At 43.4% G+C, this 14,868-nt stretch overlaps 1 protein-coding gene across 4 annotated transcripts in view; it reads left to right on the plus strand.

Annotated features, from left to right (window-relative positions):
- The first annotated feature begins 10,777 nt into the window (after positions 1 to 10,777).
- The window catches only part of LOC143710449 (C-type lectin domain family 4 member E-like), a 98,030-nt gene continuing 93,939 nt past the window's right edge, over positions 10,778 to 14,868 (plus strand). Inside the window, exons 1-5 of one of the 4 annotated variants that reach the window (XM_077201411.1) lie at positions 10,778 to 10,941; positions 11,272 to 11,718; positions 11,797 to 11,906; positions 11,980 to 12,083; positions 13,938 to 14,123. In XM_077201411.1, coding sequence (XP_077057526.1) covers positions 10,824 to 10,941; positions 11,272 to 11,718; positions 11,797 to 11,906; positions 11,980 to 12,083; positions 13,938 to 14,076 — 918 coding nt within the window. In that variant the 5' untranslated portion in view covers positions 10,778 to 10,823 and the 3' untranslated portion in view covers positions 14,077 to 14,123. The remainder of the gene's footprint in view (positions 10,942 to 11,271; positions 11,719 to 11,796; positions 11,907 to 11,979; positions 12,084 to 13,937; positions 14,124 to 14,868) is intronic. The other 3 variants (XM_077201413.1, XM_077201412.1, XM_077201414.1) reach the window with 3 other exon arrangements.

Here is a 14,868-nt window from a genome sequence, read left to right on the forward strand (position 1 = left end):
TCAATCAATTAATTATCTCATTAACTCCAACACTGACTTGTGTTACTTTTAACAGCCTGTAGTGTGCACACTGAGCAGTGTTCATTTCATCTGGGCAAACCCATGTGGGGCCTACATGGAAACCATGGACAAAACTGTCTGGGTCCCAGTTAGATAGCCCAGGTCAAACCCATGTGGGCCCCCCATGGCTTTGCTGGCTGGGAAGACACCGGGGTACGATTATTTTACTGCTCCCGATTGCCTCAGAGCTCGCACAATCCCAATTTGTAAATAGGAAACATGTTTGATATTTCCGACTCTTGATCAGGCCGCCTGTGACATCATACCCGCGATAGCCAATGAGAGCGAGCAGGCTTCACCAACTGGATGTTGTGTGCTTCTATAGCGGAGACTTGGCAGCCACAAACATGCAAGTGTATTGAGAAAGATCACCTATCCTTTTTTATCACCTTTTTTCTCATGTCAAGTTTGATCTCCGTGAGATCTCGTCTCACTGTTAAAATAGGCTTGTTAGAGATGAGCAAAATCTGCACAGAACCGGTCACTGCGAGATGCATGAGTTTGGGCTGACTTGCTCTGATGTCATGCTGACATGTCCTGAATAACTTTTGCAACAGCGAAGCAGCCGTGTCGGATTCTGCAGTCAGGCGCAGTTGCTCTCCACCGACTGCACTGATCAAAGCATGGTGGGAAACGACTTGTTGATGACAGCTTAATGCTCATTGGTTAAAACATCAATGATATATTGTTCTCTTTTAAAATGTTTGATTTTAAAACTCTGATATCATGTTTTTATGTGTGTAAATAATATATAAGAATATTCCCAAACTCTGACAGTGGGATCTCTCTGTGGGTTATGTGATTGTTGTCATATTTCTAGAAATATATAAAAGTATGGATAAACACGTGATGGATAAATGATGGATAAACACGTCTTTCGAGTGTAAATTAAAAATATGTACTTTAGGTGACATCATATTTATTTTCATATAAATGCAACAGAACTTAAATTACCTCCAGTTTTTTAGCAGCACTGTATGAGTGTGAATCCCGCGATATCCACCTGATCTCACAGGTGTCTGATCCACTATAAGAAGAGTGAACTGTCCAGATCGCCATCGAAACAATGTTAAATCAATGATAACTGCATTGAATCAACATCTCTTTTGCTCCTGCAATTGAAATTTCTTCCATAAATCTATGGTAATGGCATTGAGTCAATGTTACAATGTGATGTTGGTTCAACATCATGTTTGCACTCTCAGAAAATTAAACGCAACAATTACAACTGACTTAAAGCCACACAGTCTGAAATCAACTGCAAATAAAATAAGACAATTAATCTCTCAAGAGCTCAGTAGAATTTTTATATTATTTATTTTTATTTTTAGAATCAACAGAGGTTTAGTAGGTGTTTTATTGAAAATATTTGATCACCATTATTGTGATCAGTGTTTCCTTTAGTTGGACAGTTTGACTCGTGGCTTGTATGTGTGTCAAAACATATATTTTGTTGCAAAGTAAGCAAGAAACAAGGATAATCTGTTGAAAACGATTTCAGTATAATTTCAAGTAGGATAGCTTACTAATATCACCCTTGAACAAAAGACAATATTTTGTCACACTTGAATCAACTCATCAGCTCATTATCACACGGGGATGTATGTGATAATGAGCTGATGAGTTGAATCAGGTGTGTTTGATTAGGGAGACAAAGAAAACGTGCAGTGTTGGGTGTCCTTCGGGAGCAGAGTTGAGAAACACTGGTCTAATGTGTCCCAGGCATTAAAGTGTTAAAGTTAATGAGATAATTAAGGAATCAATTAAGTGATGATTGTGCATTAGTAATGAACACCTGCTGTTAACAAACAGAATCACCAAAGGAAAGAAGAACAAGGACAGAAAAAAAGTGAGGAGACGATTAGAAACACAAGAACTTCAACTGACTTCCGTCACAGCCTTATGCCCCGTTTACACAAAGGGAAGACACAGATATTTCCCTGCGGTTTGGCCTCTCATTTACACGAAAACCTCGTTTTTATCACAGAAAACGATTATTTCTAGAAACTCTGGCCAAAGTGGAGATTTCTGATAATGCCGGTTATGTGTTGCGGTCAGGACCGGCGAGTGCACTTCTGCCGCTCTAGGCGAAAAACAATTGTGCCGCCCCTCTATTTGCAACGTATAGCCTACCAGCAACAACACACAAAGACCAATATGCCATAAACCGGTACATATAACGCAAAACCAGCAACAACACACAAAGAACAATAAGCCATAGGCCTATATAACGCAAATAGTGCCGAAAATGTCAACAATATTAAAGTTTATGCAGGAGGCAAATACCTGCTGGCATTTTTATTTAAGCAGTCATGACAGGACTTTTCCAAAGAATCACATTTCACCTCCTCAAATTACTGTTGCAAATCTCTTTACACCACTTTCTTATGTCCGTAAAACACACACAAATGAAATGTTCGCAAGCACATTATATCATAAGCAGGTTCAGCATCTTAAATAACGGCTAAAGAACAAATAAAGCTTAACTTACGTTTCAGAAGCGATAATTTAGTTCGTTTCGACATCCTTCATTAGTCCCTGATAGGTGATTAATGAACAATCTGTTCATTGCGTATGTCACGTGAACGGATCACCCAAATGAACGTAAGACTCGGAAGGTAAAGTAATTATTTATGTTCCCTGTAAATAATTTTTTACTGCATTATGATTTCTTAATTCAGAATATGATAAACATTGCGTAGGTGGATGTGATCGGGGAATTTGGCTGTTAAAAGTATAACATTTAAAGCCACTTAAATAAACAAAATGACTCGAATGAGTCAAGAGAGTCAGTGAAATGATCCGAACTTCCCATCACCCAGTCATGACTCGTCAGAGCAGGGGCGCGCCGGCGCTGCGGGGCGGCGGCAGCTCAGTAAATCATATAAATAACTTATTTTGTGAATTGTTCATTCCCGACTGGCACACATTTTGCCGCCCTTACAAAAGTGCCGCTCTAGGCAATTGCCTAGTTCGCCTATATGGACGCGCCGGCCCTGGTTGCCGTGTCAACTGGGAGAAACAGGGTTTTAGGTTCTCAAATGTCACATTATGCGCCAGAAAATGCTTAACGTCATGTGAGCGCCCAGTTTGGCATAGTTATGATGGCGCTCGACGGCATATTTATGCGGGTTGATGCAAATTACAACTTTTTTGAAAACGATGTTGTGTGCTTGATGTTATTATTGAAAACGGAGGGGGGGAAATTCGTTTCTCTAAATACCTGGCTATGTGTAAATGTGGCGTTTGTGACCGTAGGGCAGAATTCAGCAACCTTGTGGCTCATGAAGGGATAATCACATTAGCCCACACCTCCGGTCGCGCGAATGGTTTTTTCGAATAGGTGCGCTAATTCTGCTTAAACTCTAATAGTATTTATAGCTCCTATCTTAACAGGCTGTGACTATATGGAATTATTACCTCAAAAGGTACATTAATATGCAAGTTTGAGGGACTTTAACTTCTTTAGCTATTCTGCCCTACAAAGGCAAAAGACCTTAACTCGCTAGAGTGTGGAACTGAGCAAAATGACTTTAAAGATTTTAGTTGTCCCTCCAAATTAATTATAAGTAGGACACTGGAAATCTGGCAATTAGATGTTTTAGTAATGAAAATTATCTACATAAAAAAATCTTGAGCTCAAATTGACTTTTGACCACTATTTTAAAGTTACTGTACTCTGCCTTTGTATTGTCAGCAAAAAGTGAGAAGTCATGCCAAGACAAAAGGCAGTAACTTCCACATTATCAATATTTGATTGCTGATCACCATTAACAAAATCATTATAGTTACAGATGTATAAAATGTAGTGATCATGTCATTTTTTTTTTTTTTTGATTTCCAATTACTTATATCCATCTACTTATTGCTATCCTGTGCTTTGGTTGCATTCTGATGGAATTATTAATACACTAGACATGACAAAATATCTCCATAGCGGTAAAGGGTATCTTCAATTGGTATACCGAGTGGCATATAAGACTTGCTAAGCGCGCGTTCAAAATGTGCTTTCGCCTTTGAGACTCAGTGGGGAGCGCGTTCTGGCCTAACTAGATGACTAATGCATTTATTGCACAACCTTCTGTGTTCTGCGTCTTTTCAGTGTGCGGTGGTTTCAGCTGTCTGCCCTATTATTGTGCTTGTGCACTTCGCTCGTTCCGCGGATTTATTCCGGACGCTGTGACTGCAGGTATAACCCGCTTGTAACAGCCAGTCTGATGTTGTATGCACCAGTACACTTGTGGCTTCATTGGGTTGTATGCCCCAATATACCCTTGTTGCTTCATTATTAACATTCCCTGTGTTATATATTAGTCCAGCGTTGGCTCGACTGTGTTTAGGGCGGTACTGAAGTTGCCGGCGAAGTTTCGGCACTCTGATTGAAGTGTTTCAATCAGGTCCGGTACCCGAACTGGCTTTAATTCTTTGTTGTATTCATCTGCTACGGCATTTGTAACATTTTTCCTTCGCGATCGATATCGCACATTTGTCGATGGAGCGGGTTTAGACCATACTAAATGTTCTGACCACGTTTGTGCAGGACAAAGCTCTGAGTCAAGTCAAGTCACCTTTATTTATATAGCGCTTTTTACAAAACAGATTGTTTTAAAGCAGCTTTACAAAGATAACAGGAAAATCATGTTGTAATAGTATTATAGACATCATATAGACATCAGAAGTTACAGGGACTGATAGCAGCTGTACAAAGTACACAGGTTACAATTTCAATTTTAAATTTTAATTTTAATGGACAGTAAAACAAAGGCAGATAACTGTGCAATCTGATAGGTAGCATTATTTGATAGAACATCGGCACAGTAACTTCATAATGACGCACGGCTAAACAAAGGCAGTGTACCGTAACTTAGTTTGAGCGTTCCAAAACAAAGCCAAAGAGCGGTAACTGTTGTTATGGTGTTCTGCCTTGGTTTGTCATTGACGTTTGGAAGTTACTGTTAAGACAACTCATTATTTTTTCAAAAAACAACGGAATTGACTCAAGATACTTATCCACATGATAAAGGAGGTCTTGAATGTGCCAAAAATAACTCCTTTTTTACCAAAAACAAATTTACGGTCTTTTGTCTGTGCACTGCAGTATTGTCTTAATTTATTATCCCTCCACACACCACTGTTGGTGCATGCCATAGGTTGCCGATCCCTGCCTTAGGGTGTCCAATTTGTCATTTTAGGTTTCAGAAGGGTGCTTGCGAGCTCCCCCTTTGCAGACAAAATGCACCCTTGATGCACATTTTTGCTGAGCACGGACTGAAGCGAGCTCCAAAGCAGACTTCTACCCGACAGTCGGGGTTATGTTCCATCAGGGTTTCATTTTAGTTCAACAGAAGGTGTACACTCCCCAGCCAGCAGCCCAGATCCGGCCCACATAGGAACGTGTGGAATCCACATGTACCAGATGTGGGCTGGATCTGGGCCGACACTATGTTGCTGTGCTGTTCATCAGGGTTTCTTTTTAGTTCAAAAGAAAAAAAAACTCATACGGGTTTAGAACAACATAAGGGTGAGAAAACGTCTCGGGTTACGTATGTAACCCTCGAACTGCGTCGGTTACGACACTAGGGGAACGCCCTTCAGCGTAGCGCGTCTGAATTTATGAATGAAACCGAATCCAATCCTATTGGCGTTGCGTGATGACGTAGCGTGTGACGGCATAAGCGGATGTATACAAAAGCACGCCGGCACACAGAAATGTCAGCTTTTTTTTCTATGAAGCAAGTGCTCCAGGCGGGGTGAGGTGTGGCGAACCGACACAGTGTCTCGTTCCCTTTCTCAGGGAACAAGGGTTACATACCCTGCCTGAGACGTTCCCTTTCGAGGGAACTCGAACTGCGTCGGTTACGACACTAGGGGAACGAGATACCCACTATACCACAACGTACCCCGCTCATCCTAGTGTGAAGCTGTCCTCAGGCACAATCTAGGACGAAAGCACTCGTGCACCGGATGTAGAGGGAAGGTCCAGACTGTAAAACCTCATGAATGTGTGCGGAGTGGCCCAGCCAGCCGCCTCACATATGTCATGTATAGAAACCCCTGAAAAGAGGGCTCTAGAGGATGCTATGCCTCTAGTGGAGTGAGCCCTCACGGCCATAGGTGAAGGCAAATTGCGCACCTGATAAGCCAGGGAAATAGTCTGAACGATCCAGTTGCTAATGGTCTGCTTAGAGGCGGGAAGCCCCTTCTTGGGCGACCCGAAACACACCAGCAACTGGTCCGACTTCCGCCATGAGGAGGACCTCTGGATATTACACTGCAGTGCTCTGACAGGGCAGAGCAGATGAAGTCTCTCCTCATCCGCCGTCACATGAGGTGGAGGATGAAATGCCTGCAGAACCAAAGGCCGTGCCACGTTAGATGGCACCTTGGGCAAATAGCCGGGCCTGGGGTGTAAGATGGCCTTAATGTTGCCTGGAGCAAACTTCAAGCACCCATTGGAAATAGAGAGTGCCTGGAGATCTCCTACCCTCCTCAGAGAAGTAATGGCCAATAAAAAGGCTACCTTAAACGAAAGGTTCTTGGCCTCAGCCGACTCCAATGGTTCGAAGGGGGCCTCGGCCAGCCCTTCGAGAACCACTGCCAGGTCCCAAGAGGGAACCCTGGTGCGAGTCGCAGGTCTTATCCTCCAGGCTCCACGGAGGAAACTTACGACCAGGTGATGCCTCCCCAGAGGACCATCACTCAGAGGAGCGTGGAATGCCGCAATGGCAGCCACATAAACCTTGAGTGTGGACGGGGTAAGCCCGGCAGAAAAGCGGTCTTGGAGAAACTCCAGCACTGAAGCCACTGGGCAGTGAACTGGGTCCAAATTACGCTCTCTGCACCAAATGGAAAAAAACATTCCACTTAAGGCCGTATAACTTCCTCGTGGAGGGAGCTCTGGAAGTGAGTATAGTTTCAACCACTTCTGCTGACAGGCCGGCTTCTAGGTACTGTGCCCCCTCAGGGGCCAGACCTGCAGTTCCACAGCTCGGGCCGAGGGCGGAGAACTGAGCCCCCTGCCTGAGACAACAGGTCCCTCCTCAGAGGGATCTGCCATGGCGGGCCTCCCAGGAGCAGGATGATGTCCGAGAACCATACTCGGGCCGGCCAAAACGGGACTACTAATAGTAGGCTGACCCTGTCCTGATGGACCCTTTCCAGAACTGCTGGGAGCAGAGCGATTGGGGGAAAGGCGTACAGACGCAGCCTCGGCCACGTCTGCACGATGGGAGAACCACTGTGGACAGTGTGTCGTCTCTCGAGACGCAAATAGGTCCACTTCCACTGGGCCAAACCTCTCACATATTAACTCCTCCACCTCGGGGTGGAGTCTCCATTCCCCGGGCCTCAGCTCCCTGGTTCTGGTCCTCCAGGACATACATCGCCCTGAGAGATGAGAGTCTCCGCTGGGACCACAGGAGGATCTGATGCGCCAGTCTGCACAGAGGGCGCGACCTCAGACCCCCCTGACGGTTTAGGTAAGATACCACCGACATGTTGTCGGATCTTACTAGGACATGGTAACCATGGAGGTCTGGCAGAAAGCTCCTCAGAGACCGGAACACCGCCAACATTTCTAGGCAATTTATGTGCCAAGAGGAATGATGGTCCTGCCAGTGATCTCTCGAAAACTGGCCTTCCATGACCGCGCCCCAGCCCGTGAGGGAGGTATCTGTCGAAACGGAAACTCGGCGACATAATGCTCCCAACTTGGGACCCTGGGACAGGAACCAAGGTTTCTTCCACATTGAAAGGGAACGAAGGCACCTGCGCGTAACCCTTATCAAGCGGAACGGATTTCCCCTCGGGGAAAACCCCTTCGCTTTCAACCACCACTGCAGGGCTCTCATGTGTAGCAGGCCAGAAGGTATGACGCTGGACGCTGCTGCCATGAGACCCAACACCCTCTGGAAGTGTTTTACTGTGATGGTGTGGCCTAGCTTCACCCTGTTTAGTGTGGTTATTATGGACTCGATGCGTGCAGGAGACATGTGTGCCTGCATCGTCGTTGAGTCCAATACCACCCCCAAGAACGTAGTTCGTTGGGCGGGTGTCAAAACGCTCTTCTTTGTGTTGAGCCTCAACCCCAAGCGCTGAATGTGGCCAAGGACGACATCTCGATGCCGAACTGCCAACTCTCGAGACCGGGCCAGTATGAGCCAGTCGTCGATATAATTCAGCACGTGGATGCCCTGGAGCCTCAGTGGGGCCGGAGCTGCATCCATACACTTGGTGAACGTGCGAGGGGAGAGTGCTAGGCCAAATGGAAGAACCCGATATTGATATGCTTCGCCCCCGAAAGCAAACCTCAGGTACCTCCTGTGAGATGGAAGGATGGAGACGTGAAAGTGTGCGTCCTTTAGATCTATTGTGACAAACCAATCCTCGGATTGGATTTGACTCACGATGATGGGGATAGTGAGCATCTTGAACCTGAACCTCCTCAGAGACAGGTTCAAGAGCCTTAGATCTAGAATTGGACGCAACCCTCCATCCTTCTTGGGAACTATGAAGTACCGGCTGTAGAACCCGGACTCCCTGACTGGTGGGGGAACACGCTCTTAGGCCCCTCTTTCCAGCAGTGAGTGAACTTCCTGTTCCAACACCAGACCCTGCTCTGGGTGCACTGAAGTCCAGACCACCCCGTTGAATTTTGGTGGGCGGACCTGGAACTGCAGTCTGTACCCAAATTCTACAGTGCGCAGGACCCGTGGAGAAATGTTCGTGAGGTTTTGCCATGCCTCTGCGAAATTCACCAAGGGAACCAGCCCCTCGGGGATGGTGTCCAGTGTTTTGCGCAAGTCCTTGACGGCACCCTGAAGCAGAAGACCGGCAGGGGAAAACCGACAACGACCCACAGTGTGCGAACCCGAACACTGACTGACTGCAGGCCTTTGGGGCAGACAGACCAGTGTGTGCTCGCTGGGAGCTAGCGTGTCCCGAGGCGTCAAAGACGGCGGGATACTGACGCCAGCTCCCTGAGGGCCCGGCGAGAGAAGGGACCACAATCGCTCTCTCTCGGGGGGGCGGCCCTCTGAGGTCTCATATAAGTTAGGACCTCTTTCCCTTAGCCTTCCTGGACTGAAGGACGGTCCTCAGATCCGTCTTCTCAGGAGGCTGCGGGTACGAGCGACGTCTAGGGTCCCAAGCTCTTTGAGGGGGAGCTCTAGAGGCGACACTAGCCTTTTGTGCCTGATGGTAAGAGGAACTGGAAGCCGGCTGCAGCTGTTCTCTAGCGGCCGCCCTCCTGGACCTTGAACGGCGAGGGAGATACCGTTTAAAAGCCTCACCCTGTTTTTTAGCGTCTTGGAACTTGTCAACTACAGCATTGACAGCCTCACCAAATAGACCTGAAGTTGAAACAGGTGCATCAAGGAGGAAGGCCCTGTCCTTCTCCTTAATGCCAGACAGGTTGAGCCACAGATGTCTTTCCGTGGTTGCCAGGGCTGACATGGAGCAACCGATTGCACGGGCCGTCTCCTTGGTAACCCGGAGAGACAAGTCTGTGGCTCTGCGAAGCTCGGCGATATCATCAGGTGAGGGACCCTCGCCTTGGTCCATGTCCCTCAATAGGTCAGCTTGGTAGGCCTGCAAAATGGCCATAGTGTGCAGGCTCGCACCAGCTCGACCCGCCGCCATATACGCCCTGCCCACCAAAGCAGATGTGGTGCGGCAAGGCTTAGAAGGCAGCGCCGGTGACTTCAGGGATGACACAAGGTCGGGTGAAAGGTAGCTAGCCAACGCTTCCTCAACCCGAGGCATCATCCCATATCCCTTATCCCTAACCCCCACGACATCACTATAGTTTAAAATCGGGGGGTTAGACAGGCGCGCTGAAAAAGGCCTGTTCCAGGATTCCGGGGAACAGGAGAATCTGAGACATCAGAACAGGAGTGGGAAAATGCCTCGGCAGTCTCACTCCCAACTAAATCTCTCTGCGATCCCTATGATCTAAGCCGTCGCATTGCCTCGGCAGATGCGGGACCTGAACCGCGGGGAGAACGCATTTGGCCATCTTCACTGAATAAAGCCAAACGAGAACGCAGCACTCTTACTGAGAGAGACTCATAATGAGAGCAAGCAACCCCCTCGAGAGCTGCTTGAGCGTGCTGCCGTCCCAAACAAGATACACACAATTCGTGTGTGTCCCCAGCCGTGAGATAGCGTGGGCATGGGAACACACATTTTTTAAACTGTTCACTTCCCATAATGAGTACGTTTCGAAAGACAGGACAAACAACACCAAATATAACTCACAGTTTCAACCCAGAGCGCTTGCTGAATAGCAAAAAGCTGACATTTCTGTGTGCCGGCGTGCTTTTGTATACATCCGCTTATGCCGTCACACGCTACGTCATCACGCAACGCCAATAGGATTGGATTTGGTTTCATTCATAAATTCAGACGCGCTACGCTGAAGGGCGTTCCCCTAGTGTCGTAACCGACGCAGTTCGAGTTCCCTCGAAAGGGAACTAGTTTTTTAATAGTTTATTGTTTCGTTATCATTTGTGTCTGTGTAATATTTTTTTTATATTTTCTCCAACAGCTCAAACATATCTATACACCTATAGAACAGAGCAAAAAAAAAAAAAGTAATTAATGAAACAGCTCATATCAGATTCCAAGTAATCAAGGCCTTAGGGCATCATTTCATTTTGCATGGGTTCCGCAAAATTGTCAGGTCATACTGTTTAAATAAACGGTACTCATTCTAGAGACCAAAGCTCATCTGTGAACACATTCTGTACTGTAACTGTAATAAAATGCAAACAATGGAATCAGACATCTATTATATAGATTTTGATAAAAGTGATACTGAGGATACAACTGGACCTCAAACACCAAATAACCACCAAGATGAAGGAAAAGCTCAAAAGTGCAGTAAGTACAAAGTTTATTCTGAAGCCGTGATGGTGGTGATAATGTTTGAGGAACTGAGAAATGTTGCATACAATTTAAATTATTGTTCTCTAAGAACAGTACGTTAATGTTAATATTTGAAATGTATTAAAACAGAATCTTTTTTTTTCTTTTTACTTTTTCAGCATATGTTATTGTTTGCATATGTTACCATATTTATATCTGATGATTGTCATTTCTAAAACTCTTTAAAAAATCCCTTTTGAAGGTTTCCATTTAGTTATATCTTATAATATAGAGTGAATTGTTATTCACTGATATGTGTGTGTGTGTTTTGTCTCTGTTTGTCAGGAGGAAGCAGGTGTTTGGTGCTGATGACAGTGTGTCTCGGGTTCATTTGTGTTCTTCTGCTGGTCTTCATCACACTGCAGCACATCACCATCACAGCAGAGAGAGACCTGTTAAAGAGTTACAAGAACACAGTTGAAGAGTTCAATCACACTATCAACAGCTTACAGGACAATTACACTGATCTAATGACTGAAAAAGACCAACTGAAGAACAACTTCAACTCTTTGAATCAGAAGAAACTGGAGCTGGAGACCAGAGTCAATGATCTCAGCGTTGAGAAAAGCCAGTTACAGAGAAGTTTTGATGCTTTAAACCAGAAGAAACTGGAGTTAGAGACCAGAGTCAATGCTCTCACTGCTGAGAAAAGTCAGTTACAGGGAAGTTTTAATGCTTTGAGTCAGAGGAACCTGCAGTTAGAGACTGAACTAAGGAAGTTATCTGAACGAGGTTTGTGCAAATGGATGTATATGTTTATTTGCACTTTACAACACAAATAACAAGTGAAGTGTTTGTGTTTATTTAAAGGAAATGGCTGGTTTTTCATGTCCAGTGAGTCAATGAGCTGGTCTGACAGCAGGAAGTTCTGCAGAGATCGAGGAGCGGATCTGATCATTATCAACACTGAAGAGAAGCAGGTGAGATTAGTTTGTGTGAGTGACTGTTAGTTAATGAGAGGAATCACACTTACTCCTGTTTTTATTAACACAGAGGTTCATAACTTCATTAGCCAAGGAGAGAGTGTGGATTGGTTTGTCAGACTCTGAGACTGAGGGGTGGATGAAATGGGTGAATAATTCACCACTAAATCAAGGGTAAGTGATAAAAAACGCACAGTAACACACTTCTGATTCATTTGCTAAGTTCAATTATTTCAATTCTTTTAAATTCTCATTAAAAAAATGACATAATCACAAGCGTTATAAATTACACAAATTTCCACAACAAAAATCACGACAACAACCAATAAAAAAACTTCCCATAAATAAATTGTATGGATAAATTCTTCTCTAATTTGCTTTTCTGCACTTTAACTTCTGAACTACCCTGGTGTTGTCCCAGCTAACAATTTTGTGTTCTAAGAACGTTTTCCAAACATTCTGTTTTGGTTATGGATCAAGCTTCCTTAATGTTAATAGAACGTCATTTAAATGTTAGTTTGATGTTTCTGAAACATTCTTTTAAACATTTGAACTTCTGCTGTAAACAAGCAGAATCACTGAAGGAAAGAGAAACAAGAACAGAAAAAACTACAACTGACTTCAGCCACAGTCTTAGATGAAATCAACTGAAGATAAAATACATTAAATCTCTGAAGATCTCAGCAGAGGAGGATTAAACAACTCCACGAACAACATTACCAGCTTCACTTATTACTAACCTGTGGTGCATTTCCCAAAGTCAACTATGGTCATAAGTTCCGTCGTTGCCAATGGAAACTGTGGTCATAGTTGGCCAACTATGCTTTTGGGAAATGCACCCCAGATTGACTTTATTTATGTCATTCAACTACAGAAGTTCTTATTGAGAATAAATAGAGGTTTAGATGTTGATGTTTGGTTGAAAAGGTTTCATTTATAGTCACCATTATTGTGATCAGTGTTTGCTTTATTTGAGCTCTTGACCCTTCACAATCCTTATTTTACTTCAACAATTGTGGGTGTTATAAGAAAATGTTTCTGCTCTGATATAGAATCAGTGATCAGACAGATGTGATAAGTAAACCAGACCATTTCGTGATGACGTCAACATTAACAGTCATCATTATCTGAATTTATTTTGTCTCACGTTCTTCTGACTCGGTAAATGTGTTTTCTGACCACACTTATACTGCAGCCAGGGAAAACTAATAATATTATCAATGTTCAAGAGCCCAACTACAGGAAACACTAATCAGCACAATGGTGACTTGTTGTGTGTTCCTCTTTCCTCTTGTGATTTTATACATGAACTTCAGGTGTCAATACTAATGATCACGCTGAGTGCTGTTAATGAAACACAGGGAATTTTACTGTGTAGCGTCTGACTTTAATCCAGATATGTATTGATCCTTAATATTTAAAGGACCTTCGAAGAATGTTGTTCAAAGAATGTTTTCTGCCAACATTATGAGAACATTCATCAAATACTTATGACAATATGTGGTGATTTCATGAACACTCTTTTGAAAGTGTTAAACTCTTACACTTGCAAAACTTTACATACATTTAAGAGAAAAGTTAGGAACAATAACGGACAGGCTATACAATTTACCATGTTCTTTTAAAAGAGCAACTCAACCTTATTAATTTTAAGTGTATAGTCATTCTAATGTTTAAAGAAAGGTTTTCTCCCAACATTATGAGAATATATAAAAAAAAAAAATGTATAAATAATGTTTTTGTGTGAACCTTTTGAGAACATTAATAGTGACCAGATAACACTGAAGAAACACTCTATTAACGTTACTGGAAGAACGTTTGTTCATAAGTTTGAGATAACCTTCACAGTACGTTAGCCAAAGTTATGAGATTGTTCCCTGTTAGCTGGGCTGGTGCTGTGAATATTGTTGGCTCTTTTATGATGAATAGCTTGTTAAGCTCCTCATTTGTTGTTTTTCTGAATGGATACAAACTTTTATTGATAATCTGGGATCTTGAATAACTGAAAATCTGACACACTTTATTCAGGTTTTGGTCCATAGGTGAGCCGAATAGCTATCAAGGAACAAATGAGGACTGCATTGAACTGAATCCTGGAAGAGGCCCTGTGAACAACTGGAATGATCAACCATGCTCTGATAAGAGAAAATGTATTTGTGAGAAATAAGTTTCATCTAGTCTTGTTGTGCTTTTTGAATTATTCTTATTGTGAATGTATAATTTCTAATTGAGGTTTCTGTCTTTTTTTAAATAACTGCCATCTGATCTTCATTTGAATTTGTTAGAAGGAAAGTAAATTGTCATAATTTTCTCATTGCTATAATAAACTCAAAAAATGTTTATCACGATGTGAATGAGGGTGATCTGGGACACCTAACCTCTGATGTGTTCATTATGAGTATATTTGTAAGTCTGGAATTTTCCTTGTACTTAAGTACAAATTAAGTTAAGTAATGTACTTCGCTACTTTAAAAATCACATTCATTACTAAGTAGGCTACTTGTACAATTTGAATTAAATTAATATTCAAATCTTTGACCAGCATTTGGGTATCCAATAGAAATAACTGATCGTAGGCGGGCCAATAAAAACTCTTGTATTTGGAACGGGAAAAAAGCCCGGTTTCTGGAGAGCTATTCGTCCTCGCACGTCCTTCACTCTGAAGGTGTATTTAAGTGTTATCAAAGAACTTTGGCGTTATGGACATGGAGATTCGAGACACTGAATTCATTGAAAATTCCGAAGAAATACTGGATGACAAGTGCCCATGGTCGCACCTGGAGGAGTTGTTCACATACAGAGGAAGGAAAGGAGACAGCGTGCAAATGCAATGCATACTTTGTTTGCCATCTGCAGTGATTTCGGCTTACGAGACTTCAGCCTCTAATCTCAAAAAATGCATTATGGTATGAAGACTTATAACTATATTTATGTGATAAGTTGTTTTCGTTTTTAATGT

This window comes from Siphateles boraxobius, unplaced genomic scaffold (genome assembly GCF_051911475.1).
Source record: "Siphateles boraxobius isolate OS27281-9 unplaced genomic scaffold, OSU_SipBor_1 47, whole genome shotgun sequence".
NCBI classification, from domain to species: Eukaryota; Metazoa; Chordata; class Actinopteri; order Cypriniformes; family Leuciscidae; genus Siphateles; species Siphateles boraxobius.